This window comes from Mustela erminea, chromosome 10, assembly GCF_009829155.1.
Source record: "Mustela erminea isolate mMusErm1 chromosome 10, mMusErm1.Pri, whole genome shotgun sequence".
NCBI lineage: Eukaryota > Metazoa > Chordata > Mammalia > Carnivora > Mustelidae > Mustela > Mustela erminea.
The window spans coordinates 94,910,297-94,925,312 of record NC_045623.1 but is presented as its reverse complement, the minus strand read 5'-3'; the positions used below and the strand labels follow the sequence as shown (position 1 = coordinate 94,925,312).

Here is a 15,016-nt window from a genome sequence, read left to right as displayed (position 1 = left end):
AGCCTGATGAGAGACTCCATCCCAGGAACCTGAGATCATGACCTGAGTTGAAGGCAGATGATTAACAGACTGAGCCACCGAGGCACCTTTATGATGTATCTTTCAAAATAACTATTATACTTTTAGAAACTTATTCATATTTAAGGATAGGTACAAAAGATTTTAGCCACAATAACTTTCATCACTACCCCTTTATAGCAAATAACTTAAATCTCCTAAAATAGAAAATCTGTCTAAATTATGATATAATATAAATTATGGTACAGAATACAAGGCAGAAGGTATTTTAAACTCTCATCAAATTAAAAACAGAAGAGAACTTCCTCAACTAGGAAAAAAAGCATATATAACTCTACTTAATGGTAATTTCCCTCTAAGAACAGGAACAAAGCAAGAATGTACATTCTTACCATCCTATTCAAAGCCATACTGGAGGTCCGAGTCAGTGCAAAAAAGCAAAGAAAAAGAACTACAATCTGTATAGATTGTAAAGGAAAAAATAAAACTCTCTATTCGTAAATGATATGATTATGTAGAAAATCATAAGGAATCTACAAAGATATACTAGAACTAATAAATAAGTCTAACAACATTGCAGAATATAAGTCAACATACAAGTAGCAATTTTATGTCTATATATTAGGAACAAACTAGAAATTACATATTTTAAAAGTACTATTTACAATAGCACCAAAAACCATGAAATACTTAGTTAAGAATCTAACAAAAAGTCTACAGGAGCTATATGATAAAAACCACAAGTCACTAATGAAAGAAAAAAAGGAAGACCTAAATAAAGAGACCTATGTCATGTGCCTGTATTAGAAGATTCATTATTATTAAGCTGTCAATTTTCTCTAAACTGATCTATAGATTTAAAACAATCAAAATAAAAATCCTAGTAGGGTTTTGGAGCTTTCAGACAAAAATCAAGAAGCTGATTCAACAATTTACGTGAAAAGACAAGGGGGAAAAAAAGCGAGAATAGCCTAAGTGATTTTGAAAAATAACAAAGTTGGAGGACTCATACAGCCTGCTCTCAATATTTACCATACAAAGACACTGTGATATTGGCCAGGGGAGTGACACATAGATCACTGGGACAGAATATAAGTATAGAACTAGATTCACACATATATGATGAACCAATTTTCAACAAACGTACAAAGAAAACTGAATGGAAAAACGATTTTTTTTAAAAAAGACTTTATTTATTTGAGAGGGAGTGAAAAGCAGAGCAAAAGAGAGAGAGAGCACAAGCTGTAGGGAAGAGCCTGACACAGGGCTCCATCCCAGGTCCCTGAGATCATGACCTGAACTGAAGACAGATGCTTAACCAACTGAGTCACCCAGGCACCTGAGAAAAAGGATAATTCTTCCAACAAATGGTGCTGGAACAACTGGATATACATAAGAAAAAGAAAAGAAAAAAAGAACCTTGATCCATATCCTCCATGAAATAAAGAAATTAATTAAAACTGAATCACAAACAGATATGTAAAACCTAAAACTATAAACCTTTAGAAGATATGAAAGGAGAAATTTTTTATGTTCTTGGGTTATGCAAAGATTTTTAGATATGACAAAAGCACAGACCTATAAATGCAGAAGTTGATAAATTCAACATGATCAAAGTTGAAAACTTCATTTCTGCAAAGATACTCTTAAGAGAACAAGAAGACAAACCACGGACTGGAAGAAAAGTTTTGCAACACACACATCTGATAAAAGATTTGTATCCAGAATATACACAGAACTCTCAAAAATTGAACCACCAGCCAATGAAACAGGGTAAAAGAAGAGAAATTTCACCAAAGATACAAGAATGGCAAATAAGCACAAGAAAAGATTTGTTTATTCAATATATTATTCATTTGGAAACACAAATTAAAACAATGAGATGCTACCATACATATGCATTAGAACGGTTAAATTTGTAAAGCACAAAGTAATAAGTGCTGGCAAAGAAGTGGAATAACTGGGATTCTCGTGCCTTGCCGCCGGAAACGCAAAACTGTCCACCCCGGCAAACAGTCTGGCATCTTCTGATAAAGTCAAACCTATATTTACTAGATAATTCACAGATGTCATAGCTACAATTTTACCCCAAGAGACAAAACCTTACGTTTACACAAATCCTATACAATGATTACAGCATTTTATTCATAATTGCCAAAACCTGAAAACTGTGAATGGATCCCTGTGAATGGATACACTTCTATGGTGTATCGGGAACAATGGAATACTAACAGGTAATAAAAAAGTAATGAGTCATACATGACTACAAATGGAATGTGCCAAGTGAAAGAAGCTACATTCAAAATGATTTCATTGATTTGGTATTTTGGAAAAAGCAGTGCTACTGGGACAAACAGAGTAGTGACTGCTAGAGGTGGGCATGCAGGGAGAAGATGGATATAAAGTAGCACAAGGAAATTTCTGGGGTCTGATAAAAACATACCATATCTTGATTGTGGTGGTTGTTACATGCCTATGTGTGTTCAAGAGTTGCAGATTTATATACCAAATAGTAAAACTTACTAAATGTAAATTATGTCTCAGTAAAATATGAAGTTACAAAAATCCATGAAACCGTAATATAACTGAAAAGGCCTATAAAATGTTTTATTTGATCCCTAAAAAATTAGTTTCTGAATATAAGGATTTTTAGAATACATGTCAATATGTTAATAGTTTTCTCTAGGAAGGAGGTAGTAAATAAATCCATTTAAATCTTTAAAAAATTATATAGTCAGGTTTTTTCAGCAGTGAGTTAGCACTGCCTTTATTTAAAAAAAATTAAGTTTCTTAAGGGTGGGCAAAGTCAACAAAATTCTCCAATTGCCTCAATCAATTGACAGTATTGGTGAGATCTAAAACAATCTGTGCTTTATATCAAGGGGGAAGAAAACACAACCTTGGCTCAGTCACTAAGCAGCCAGCTCTTTTCATGATATCAGGGTCCTGAGAGGGAGCTCCATATTGGGCTCTACACTCAGCGGGGAGTCTAACTTGAGTTTCTTTCTCCCTCTCCCTTTGAAAATGCACCTGTGCTCTCTTTCTCTCCTTTTCTAGGAAGAAAGAAAGAAGAAAAGAAGGGAAAGGAGCGGAAAGGAAGAATAAAGACAGATGGAGGGAGGGAGGAAGGAGGAAAAAAGCCACAACCTTCAAATATCTCAAAAATTTCAGATGATAATCTGAGCTTAAAAACTAGGATAAAAAAGTAATTTATTAAAGTAATGAACAGCAAGGTGACTACAGTTAGTACTGTATTGCATATTGCATCAAAAGTTGATAAGACAGTAGCTCTTAAAGGTTTTCATTGCAAGAAAAAAAAATTTTTAACTATGCATGATAACAGATGTTAACTGGACTAATTACGGCGGCCATTTTGATATACATAAACGTTAAATCATTACAGTATATAAACTGAAACTAACATGATGTTATGTCAATTATACATCAATGAAAAAAAGAAATTGGCATCAAACAATAACTTTATTGAAAATCATTAATTCACATCTACTTGAGGCCCAACAAATTCTGTATCAGGTACAAATGAAGTGTCACACACAGTTGCTGCCTTCCAGACCACTGACTTCAGCTGCAAAGACAAGATAATTGTAAGTGAGGTGATAGCAAACACCAGGTGAATGAGGAGGCACAGAAGGGAGCAGTTTATGTGTTAGAGAGGTCAGAGGCAATGGGTTAGCCAGCAAATGAGAATTGGGCCAGGTTATGAAGGACAAAAAGAGCTGGCTAAGTGACTGTGTATCAACTATACTCAAATAAAAATTAAAATTAAGAAATAAACAACTAGGGGTGCCTGCACGCTCAGTCAATTAAGTGTCTGACTTAAGGGTCCCCAGGTCATGATGTCAGGGTCCTGGGATCGAGCCCTGCATGGGGGTTTCCTGCTCAGCAGGGAATCTGCTTGATCCTCTCCCTCCTTCTCTACCCTTCCACTCGTGCTCTCTCAAACAAATAAGTAAAACCTTTAAAAAACCACCACCAACAAAGAAAACAACTAGCCAAGTAAAAAAGAAAGGGAAAAAGACATTTTAGAAAGGGAAAACTCCTTTAGGAAGGAGTTATTAGTGAGGGTTTCCTATTTTGGGAATAGGGAACAACAAGGAAAGAGCATAGGGCTAGTGTGTGAGTTGTTGAGAGAAAATGAGGTATTTTTTTTTTTTTATCTGAAAATGAGGTCATTAAAGACAGGTTAAAAGCTAGGGCAGAGATCTAAAAATCAGTCCGTCAGGTAGAAGAGTCAGGCAGAAGCAGTAAGAATGCTATAGCAAGAGAAGAGAAGAGAGACATAAGCAGGGGACCACATATACAGTAGTATATGTGGTTGAAGTCTAGACAAATCAAGAGGCAATGACTCCTAGAACTGCCTCAAGGCAGTCCTATCTCATGACACAGGAAAAATAAGATCATTGGTATTATTCATAGTGTTGGTTAAAATACAGCGGTAGGAATGAAGTCAGAATGAAAGAGTATTTTAGAAGTCGAAGTGGCAACAATAAAACTACTCTTTGACAAAAAAGTAAAGAAACAGAATTAGCAGGAACACCAGGTCAGCGTGATGTAGACCTATGCAAAAGAGAAAAATGAAAACACCAAAAAAGAGAAGGCAAGGAGCAAAGATGCACCATACTCAGAAGAAAAAGTATCAATAACAAGAGGATTGTACTCGCCCTGAAAAAGCCGCCTATTAATTCTCCACTGGGTTTGCTTTATCTTTTCACTGAAGAAAACTTAGCCAATTAATGAATGATTCCTCAAAACAAAATTATGTTTCAGAAATAAAACTTAACCAGTAATAGGGAGAACTTTGTTACAAAGTAAACAGGCAGATTACAAGGTGCAATGAATGGACTAGTCCACAATACCGAGGGCAACTTAATTTCTCGATACTTCAATTTTCTCATATATAAAAGAAGGAAAATATCTATTCCCTCCTTCATAGTTGCTGCAATAATCTAATGAAATGAGGCACAACTACAAGTGCCTTAACCACTAAAACAAGACCTCTTCGCCTTCAGTGATAAAGATTCAGCAGGAATTTTACCTATCCTTGCAAGTCATTTAGGCCCCTTATCAATCAGCACTTCTCAGAAGGATTGGAGGGAGAGATACATAAGGTATTTCTAAAATAAGGTTGAGATACATTGAAAAGAAATTAGATACTTGATTTCAGTGACTCTGGAGGAGGATGCACCTAGGGACAAATAGCTGTGGAATCACTAAAAAGATGAACAAAGACAAGCAGCCAGTTGAGGTTTGACAGCATGGTTTTGTGATGAGTAAGTTCATCTTGGTCTTGATTTGTATGAACAACTTTGTTGGTTAGTTTGTTTATCAAGTATAGTATCTACTATGTTTGTGGTTCTATGTTGGTGTTGAATTAAGATCTACATGTATAAGGCACACATCTGACACAGATCATCATCATACTGAGTACCTGGGTTCCAGGAACCATGCCAACTGCTTTATATGACTTTATTCAATCTTCAAAACAGCCCCATAAGGTAGGTAAAGGCAGGTAATAATTAGTATCTTCATTTTACAGTTGAGATTAAGAACTTGCCTAATAGGACTTGCCTGTCTCTAGAGCTGAAGCTTTTCACTGCTGTATTAAACTATTTACAATGAGAGGAAAGATATTTCAGGAATGAGACACTGACAAGTCAGCATATGATCTGTGATACCTAACTCTGATATAGGTGCAAAATTCAAGAGCAGACTCTAGTCTTGGTGCCTAGAAGCAAAAAATCCAAACAAGATAGTAGAGGTAACCCAAGTATAGGAAATGGCACTGTGTGTACAGCAAATGATGAATGAAGACTATATAATTTGACACAAAAATTAATTTTGTTTGGATTAAAGGAATTTATTCAATTTATCCTAAGGAGTTCTGCAGGCAGGTATGCATAGAAAGATGTGGAGAATTCAATTTTATTCCAAAACAAGATTGGTTTCTAAATTCTAACTTAATACAGAAATGAAGGCCTGACAAGGAGACATAAAGCAATATGCTAACTGGACTAGCACAGGGTACTAAGAATCTAAAAACACATTTTTAAGAAAAGCAAGCATTGATCTAAGCCTAAATGATCAAAGTCTATGACATATAAACCCTCTAGATACAGTAGTTGTTTTGACAACCAAACAAGAAAATAGTAGGTACTTGGCACCCATTACGCTAAAGATTTTAGAATAATGCTTTTAAAAAACAAAAAATGTACAAAAATCATGAACTAAAATCTCTAGTATACTAATAGGACAAAATAACAAGTCAAAGCACATTAAAACAACAGCACTGTAATTCCAAAACAATGTAAGAATGTGCTTCTGTTCTCACCTGAGTTTTGATGTTTTCAGGATCCTCAGCTTGGCTGTCTCGTTTTTGGCTGGGCTTCCAGGCATTCTCTGCCTTTTTCAGGTGCACATCTTCTTTCACAGAGACTGTGATAATCTTCCTTGGCTCTCTTCTCTGGCCAGGTTGAGATCTTCGTGGTCCAACATTCAACAACTAGGACAAGAATATTCTTTATTATATCTAAAGAGTGTACTTAAAATTTGCTGCCTCTGCTGTGCTTCCCAATTCAAATCTGATGATCACACTGAACATTTCCTACACGCAAAGATGGATATTAAGCACTCAATTTGATGTGATCTTTCTGGGGGAGAAGAGGAGGACAACCTTAGAATACCATCAGTGTAATATTTTCCACTACTACAGTTTCTAACCCTGAAGTCCTAAATTAGATAATGTGATGGGAAAATTCTGTTTGATACTGCTATTATTCTTAACAAAAAAGAATACCCCAAACTGAAGCTTTATTTTTCACTAGCTGTGTGACTTTGGACTGCTCACTTGAATAATTATACAAATTCACAGGCAGTAATCATCACAGTCACAAAGCTGCTTCAAAAACTAGGTTTCCACACTGCTAGTGTGAAATCCAAATACAATTTTATCAAAAAAATTCTTTATAGCATAGACATCCAGCCTTACTACAGATTTTAATGGATCCCTGTAAACTTCCTGGGCCAGAAATACTAAAGTAAGTCTTTCTTAAATCATTAAATGAGATTTAACTAAATTGTTCCCTGAAAAAAATGTCTTCTCTTTTGTCAGTTCTTAGTTCCTGCTAGAGTCCCACTATACTCACTCTGTTAAAAACACTTGCTAGCCTGTCACAATGGTCATCAGATTAAGACTAACTACTGTTAGAGATAATGAAGTAAAACTTGCATTCTGTGTATTAAAATATCACTAACAGTTGCCATCTCAAATGCCAGGAAATAACTTTTCAAGATTAAACATTTGGGTTGATGTAAGTTTTGTTCCTCCCAGATCTATTGCATACTGACATATGCATATGTCATATACATATGACATATGCCAAGAGTCGGATGCTTAACTGAGTCTCCCAGGAGCGTCCGTGATATCATTTTCTAAATCCTGAGTAAATATTGTAATTAAACTTTAAGAGGGAAGGAAAAGAAGTCACACAAGACATACAAATCAGAATCATATCTGTTAGTGCCCTAATACTGCCCTTCTGAATTTATATGAAGATTTAGAGAAGGAAGCAGAAACTTAAATTTCAATGCTTTATATTAAAAAACAGGTTCTAAGAAATACATAGTCTGAGGCTGAAGCTGGCAAGACTGAAAGCCTTTAAACAACACTCATTCTCAGAATTACACTTCACCATCTGCCCTAATCAGTAATAGCAGTATCAAGCATTTATCAGGATCAAAAAATAGCCTTCCTGAGCAATATACACTAATCTTGTCAAATATATCCAGCTAAGTACTCAGAATAAATGATACAATCTCAGAGTATTTGGTACACATTAAAAAACCTGAGGTACCACACATAGTTTAACTAAAAATGACCTGAAGAGGATCACACTAGAAAAGTACCAACAGGGAGCAGGTGCTAAACTGGACAGTCCTACTATAAAAACATTTGTTTATAACTGAAACTTTGATATAATAGCCCAGACAATTCTTTTTCTCTCTTTTTAAACAGAAATGAAGATTTATTATTTTTTTTAGATGTAATTAATTTGTTTGAGAGACAGAATACAAGAGAGAGCATGAGAGGGGAGGAGGTCAGAGGGAGAAGCAGACTCCTCACAGAGCTGGGAGCCTGATGAGGAACTCAATCTCGGGACTCTGGGATCATGACCTGAGCCGAAGACAGTCGCTAAACCAAGTGAGTCACCCAGGCACCCCCAAAACAATTCTGATAAGAGAATGCAGAACACTAAATATTATCTGATATTTTTAAAATTCAGGTTGTATTCTAGTGTAAACAAGAATGGGTAATTAGTGTGGGTTAAAATCTTTTCAGTGCTTGGATAAGTTCAAATAACTTATATATAACTTATACTATAAGACATTTAAATTAATCCATGCATTTGCACATAAAAATTTGTCAAGAACAAAGATTAGTGGATATAATGAAAGGTAATTATGTCAAAATCAGATAAGAGGCATAGTAATAATAATTTGGGGATATAATGTTTTTTAAAGATTTTATTTATTTATTTGACAAAAAAAGACATAGCAAGAGAGAGAACACAAGCAGGGGGAGTGGAAGAGGGAGAAGCAGGCTTCCCGAGGAGCAGAGAGCCTGATGTGCGGCTCAATGTGGGACTCGATCCCAGGACCCTGGGATCACGACCTGAGCTGAAGGCAGACACTTAATGACTGCACCACCTAGGTGCCCGAATTTGGGGATATAATTTTAATCATGTTTGAATGAAGTAGGAAAGTTCTATTCCCTGAACGTACTTACTGGAAACATCAATGACTATGTAGCAGTGAGATTTGAATGTAGGAAGTAAATACAACTTACGCCAAATCTCTTTACCAGCTCTAAGACAAATATATATGGATTTCAAATGAACTGCATAAGATGTGAGAAATATTACTAAATAGGTAACAACGTTTCAAAGGAAAGTAAGTATTAAAAAGATTAACATAAGCTGTTAGTCCCAAATAAAAAATCGGTATTATAACCTATGTGCAAGCTCCCAAGACAACCTTGAAAATTATTTGGTTCATTGCATATAATAAGATATTGTTCACAAATATTTAACCGAGAATACTGAGTCTTCACCAGATCTATTAGACTTATAAATGCTTTACACACTTAATAAATTAATCTCTAATGTACTCATGCTTATACTCTGAAAATGAAATCATTATGTGGAACATCAGTGTCTGGAAAGAGTATGTTACAGCAGAAAAAAAGGCAGATTAGAAGACAAAAGGACTGTTCAATTCTGCTACTTATGAGCAAAGTTACTGTGAGCAGGTCTCTGAACTTTGTTAAACGTAGGCTTTCTCATACATTAAATGCCAGTCCTACCCACAGAAGTTATATTATGAGGATCAGGGATATAAGACATATAAAAGGACCTTAAAAACTAGGTAAGTTATCATCAATACAAAAGAAGAAAAAGAAATTTTTAAAGAAATGTTATCTAGGGGCGCCTGGGTGGCTCAGTCGTTCGGCTCAGGTCATGATTCCACTGTCCTGGAATTGAGCCCCGCATCAGGCTCCCTGCTCAGCGGGAAGCCTCTTTCTCCCTCTCCCACTTCCTCTGCTTCTGTTCCCTCTCCCGCTGTGTCTCTCTCTGTCAAATAAGTAAATAAAATTAAAAAAAATTTTTATATAAAAAAGTGCTATCTATACTGATATATTAACCTTAAACATTTCATGTTCTTTGGTGTGTGTGTGAGCATGTGGAAAGCTTAATACAAACTATCAAATTTACGGCATCCTTCAAAAGATGCACCATATATAATGAATGATTTATTTACTAAACACACATGAAATTAAAGAGTTATGAAGTGTACATATATAAAAATGAGCCTGGTCTCCTTGCTTAAAGGAGAGACAATCCTGACTGGAAGAGGAACTCCCTGTCTGGCAGAAGAATTTTAAGGTATAATGTGCTCAGGATCCAAAAATGTGACAACTCAAATGAAACATCAACATTTGGCATTGATTGGAGTGCCTGGATGGGTCAGATGGTTAAGCATCTCTCTTTGGCTCAAGCCATGATCCCAGGATCCTGGGATCAAGCCCTGCATCAGGTTCCATGCTCAGCGGGGAGCGTGTTTCTTCCTCTCCCTCTACTGTTCTCCTGCTTATGCTCGCTCACTCGGTCAAATAAACGAATAAAATCTTTTAAAAAAATCTTTCTGGCATTGATTAACTAGTGAGATGCATTTTTTTTCCAGGTGAACTGAGTTTTAATTTTTTTTTTTACCTTCTCTCATATATTTTTCTTAAATGTATTAAATAAAAAGCCATACCCATCTCTGTTTTAGAGATCAATATACATTGCTCCTATCTCATAGACTATAACATTAAACTTACCCCAACAGGACCAATAACCATCCTACCATGTTTTAAAGGGATTATGGAGAAAGGGAAGGATGATATAACCTCAGGAAACCTCTCTGCCCGTAGAATTTTTATTATAATATAATAATTATTATAATAGCTCAGCTAGGGGTACGTGGGTGGTTCAGTTGGTTAAGTGTCTGGCTTCGGTTCAGTTCATGATCTCAGGTTCCGGGTATCGAGCCCCGTATAGGGCTCCCCGCTCAGTGAGGAGCCTGCTTCTTTCTCTCCCTCTGCCTACATGTAGCTCCCCTTGCTTGTGCTTCCTCTCTCTACCTCTCTCTGCCAAATAAATAAATAAATAATTTAAAAAAAAAAAAAAAAAAGCTCAGCTAACCTCAAAGCTAACTGAAATAAATATGAATGGTAAATTACTAGTCTCGCTCCACTGTCTCTCTTTCAATACATGTCTCTTGGGGCGCTTTCTGTGATGTCTGCCCAGATTACCATTTAAAGTAACATCACAGGCGCGCCTGAGTGTCTCAGTCCTTAAGCATCTGCCTTGGGCTCGGGTCATGACCCCAGAGTCCTGGGATCAAGCCAGGCATTGGGCTCCTTGGTCAGCGGGAAGCCTGCTTCTCCCTCTCCCATTCCCCCCAGCTTGTGTTCCCTCACTCACTGTCTCTCTCTCCTTGTCAAATAAATAAATAAATCTTTAAAAAATTAAAAAAAAAATTTACATCACACTTGCTAAGTAATTCGACTTTTAAAAAGGTAGAGAGAGGATACTGCCTGAGTGCTTCCAACAGATCTATACATTACTATCCATCAAAAGACCTTTATGCTTGAAAATGTTGCATAACTGCACATGACATGTTAAAACAATTGCTACCCACTTTTAATAAGTCTCTTGCAGAAAAGTTTATAGTAGGAGTCACAGTTACTTAAGCCACACCATGAAAAATTAAGTCTAGCAGATCTTAAGATCTTTGGATGGTAATCATTTATAAGCCAATTGGGAGGCTGGGAAAAATTATTAGAGGTATGGTACCAAAAACGATGAAGAGTAAGACTGCTTCTTTTTTTCCAAACAGCATTATTAACTGTTCCTTTACATGTTACATAGCTATATCCTATGAAATTCCCATTTGAATCCACAACAACATACCAACATAAGCAGGATAAAATTAAGTGGAGCATGTTTGTTAGCTGTGGGAGATGCTGGAAGAATAAATACTTGCATTAGGCTTAACATATCAGTATTACTCTGACAGATGACAATTTTACTTAAAAATTAGCTTGTGTCACCTGACAGAGCTATTTAAAGAAAGTGAAATAACTAGAGCTAACTCTTTTGGAGACATTACAAATTCCTCATAATGGCTCATTTCCAATCATATTTCTTGGTACCAAATAAATCATTTACATATGTAAGTAGGTAGATTAGTGGGCAAAGACACATTGTGATAATTTTAAAATTCATTTTCTAATTTCAATATTATAAAAGAGACATAGCTTATTCTCAGTCCATCGCACTTCCTTTTTGCTATACCTAGTTACTAAACAATAGCAAGCTGGTGATGTAAAGTGGCCGTATACACTGGAAGATGAGACGCATCAAATCATACCTTCTTTGAGTGACATATGAACAAAACAGAGCAATATGATAATGACAGATGTTGTTAACCTGAAACTAATAAAAAATGGCATCAACATTATTTCCAGTGTTTGGCGAAGCAAAGATATATATCAAAACCGAAACAAAAACAAAAAAAACACTAATAGAAACACAACTTTACACTACCAAAAAGGGAAATAATGCTGAAAAATAAGGTATCAAATGGTTTCTAGAAAGCTGCGCTCTAAGACTTTCTGGTGAGATAATTAAAACTTGAGAAAAATTTTAATTTAGTATACAGAAAATAAAGATTAAATTTCCAATCTGGGTGAGAATAGAAAATCACACACAGAGATATTGTTAAGATGGTAATGCTCAATAAATAACATGCTTCAAATTAAGGAGATTTTCTATAGGTTTTACAAAGCCTTCACTGCACTATAGGCACTGAAGTATTTTTAATTAGTATTTGGCTGCAGGCAAACAACAAATAATTCAAATATCTACAAAGTGACATTTGTTTCCTGATGTGTACAGTCTTATTCCAAAGCAGGTTTCAAAAGTTGCCACTCCAGAAATAAAAAGGTGATGGGAAAAATAAAAAGTGTCACCTTAAATAAAAGTATTTTTACAAACAAAATAAAGTAGATTTGCAAATGTACATCAAACTCCAAGCTCCTCCAGAAGTTTAAATTAAGTGCTCTCTGTACCACTCCAATTTGGGAAAAACAGGTATTCACATCACTGGCAACCTTCCCCCATGCTTTCTGCAAGTCTACAAAGCAGGGAGTAGGCACAGCCTGCCACATCTTGCACAGCGCAGTGCCCCAGCATAACTCCACTGGTGACGTCACTTCTACCGCTGAAGAGCCTGCCAATGGGGGTGTAAGTGCAACCTGCAGTATACCAACACTGCACTCTTTTGTACATGTCATGTGTTCATATAGTGACTTCACAACCTACAGTAAGTGAGAAAAACAAAACAGAAAATATCATAACACCAGAGACTATTGTTAAAAAAAAAAAAAAAAAAAAAAAAAAGGATTCAGCGCACCCCTAGAGGCAGGCTCTTCAGGGGTGGGTGCGACATCGCCAGTGGAGTACAAGCTGGGGCTTTGCTCTGTTCCAGAATTGGCAATCCATGCCTGCTCTGCACTTTGCAAATCTGTAGAAACAAAGACAAAGAGATGACCATTAGCCGAATGTCATCAGAGATCTCAACTATATCAGGACACCTCAAAATAAAGCAGGAATCCTATTTAAGGTTAGCTCTATTTTTAACCCATCTGCAGTTCAATTGAAAAAAATATGTAAAAAAATCAAGACCAAATTAATGCAGACCAGTTTCTCTCAGGTAAAAACAACTCAGTGTATTCTTTATTTGCTTTAATATTAGTTGGAAAAAAAGACAGTCTTCACCTCTTCTACGTCTTCTTGGTTAGAGGAATCAACGAAAAAATGCCGCTCTCTTGCCATTAGACAAGTTGTCATGAAGTCTCTAACAATTTCTAACTAACTGGGTTGTAGGGAACTTGCACTTACAGGTACGCCTCTTCCACCAGGGGTTTGCCTTCCAAAATCTGCAAAGGCTGGAGTAAAGTCTGGTCCTCGAGGCAAAATCCGAGGATCCAGAGTTCGCATTGGCAATTTGGGTTGGTTGATCTGCATGAAGAAGCAAAGGAAAGCTTAACACAAGTTTCAGAACACTCAGTACCCAGAAAGTAAAAACTTAGACTGAAAAGTTATGTCAACTGAAATGACGAACACTGGTTTTCTGAAGCAGTGAAGTCCAATCTGAACCATGGAAGCATCTCTGGACTTATTCCTGGGAGTGATTAGGCCTAAAATTTCCAAGGAGAGGCTAGACATAGTAAGTAGACTGGCTCAACAGACACTCAAAGACCAGCAGAACGGCTCAAGAAAATCTGTAAGATCCTATGAAGTAGGGACAAATGAGGGAATTTTTTCCAGGATATTCACCAGGACATCAGAGCACTTGCTTTGAAAAATCCTGTTATCATTTATGTCAATTGTGCTGTGTTTTTTTTTTTAATAAACATATATTTTTATCCCCAGGGGTACAGGTCTGTGAATCACCATGTGCTGTTGTTTTATGGTTAGCAAAGCAAATATTCTCAGTGAATAGTAAGTCTCTAAAGGAGATATTTTAAAAATCTCACTCAATCCACCTTGTTAATTGGAGCTATCTGGCTTTGTATAGGCATGTATTGTGATGGCAGATGAAACAAAGTGAAGTAGCTCAGGGAGAAATCAACTAGTAACTGGGTGAAGTAAAAAACCAGTAAGGTAGGGAGACAACAAAGAATATCTTCTAGATGATAACTCAATTTAGGGTATGTAAAACCCACCCTCTAAACAGTCTCAAATTAGCACTACCGTAAGTGCCCAAAAGAGAAGACTGTATCTAAGTCTTCTCTTTTGGGCACTTACGGTAGTGCTAATTTGAGACTGTTTAGAGGGTGGGTATGTATTTCTCTTGGTATCTAAGTCTTCTCTTTTGGGCACTTACGGTAGTGCTAATTTGAGACTGTTTAGAGGGTGGGTATGTATTTCTCTTGGTATCTAAGTCTTCTCTTTTGGGCACTTACGGTAGTGCTAATTTGAGACTGTTTAGAGGGTGGGTTTTACATACCCTTGTTGCTTTAAAGAGAGTAATATACATAGGGATTGAATAAGCAGCTGCTGGAAATCTCAAAAAGAGGTAGATCTCGTTCTGAAAGACAGTTACCCTCTATGCTTCAAAAAGGACTAATATTTTCTCTTCAAAACAAAAATATTTTAAGCTCTGTCATCATCACTGGTTCATCATTGAGAGACATAAAATCACTTGGGCAGCTACACATCTGAGTCTACTCTTTTTAACTTAATAAAGACAAAATAAATACTGTACTAATTTCCTATATGCACTATTAAGCTCAGATGTAAAAAGAAAAGATGCCTACTTATTTGCCAAAACTGAAAAGTAATCACTATAAGTATTTATTAGAGAAATTTTG

The 15,016-nt window shown here is 36.2% G+C and overlaps 1 protein-coding gene across 19 annotated transcripts in view; it reads right to left on the bottom strand.

The window, feature by feature from the left end:
• Window positions 1-15,016, bottom strand: part of EIF4G3 (eukaryotic translation initiation factor 4 gamma 3) — a 343,509-nt gene that overhangs the window by 66,615 nt on the left and 261,878 nt on the right. For 16 of the 19 annotated variants that reach the window (XM_032301982.1, XM_032301966.1, XM_032301968.1 and 13 more), the window contains 3 exons: window positions 13,542-13,661; window positions 13,054-13,164; window positions 6,368-6,538 (listed from right to left, as the gene is read on the bottom strand). In XM_032301982.1, the coding sequence (XP_032157873.1) occupies window positions 6,368-6,538; window positions 13,054-13,164; window positions 13,542-13,661 (402 nt within the window). The remainder of the gene's footprint in view (window positions 1-6,367; window positions 6,539-13,053; window positions 13,165-13,541; window positions 13,662-15,016) is intronic. The other 3 variants (XM_032301972.1, XM_032301986.1, XM_032301974.1) reach the window with 1 other exon arrangement.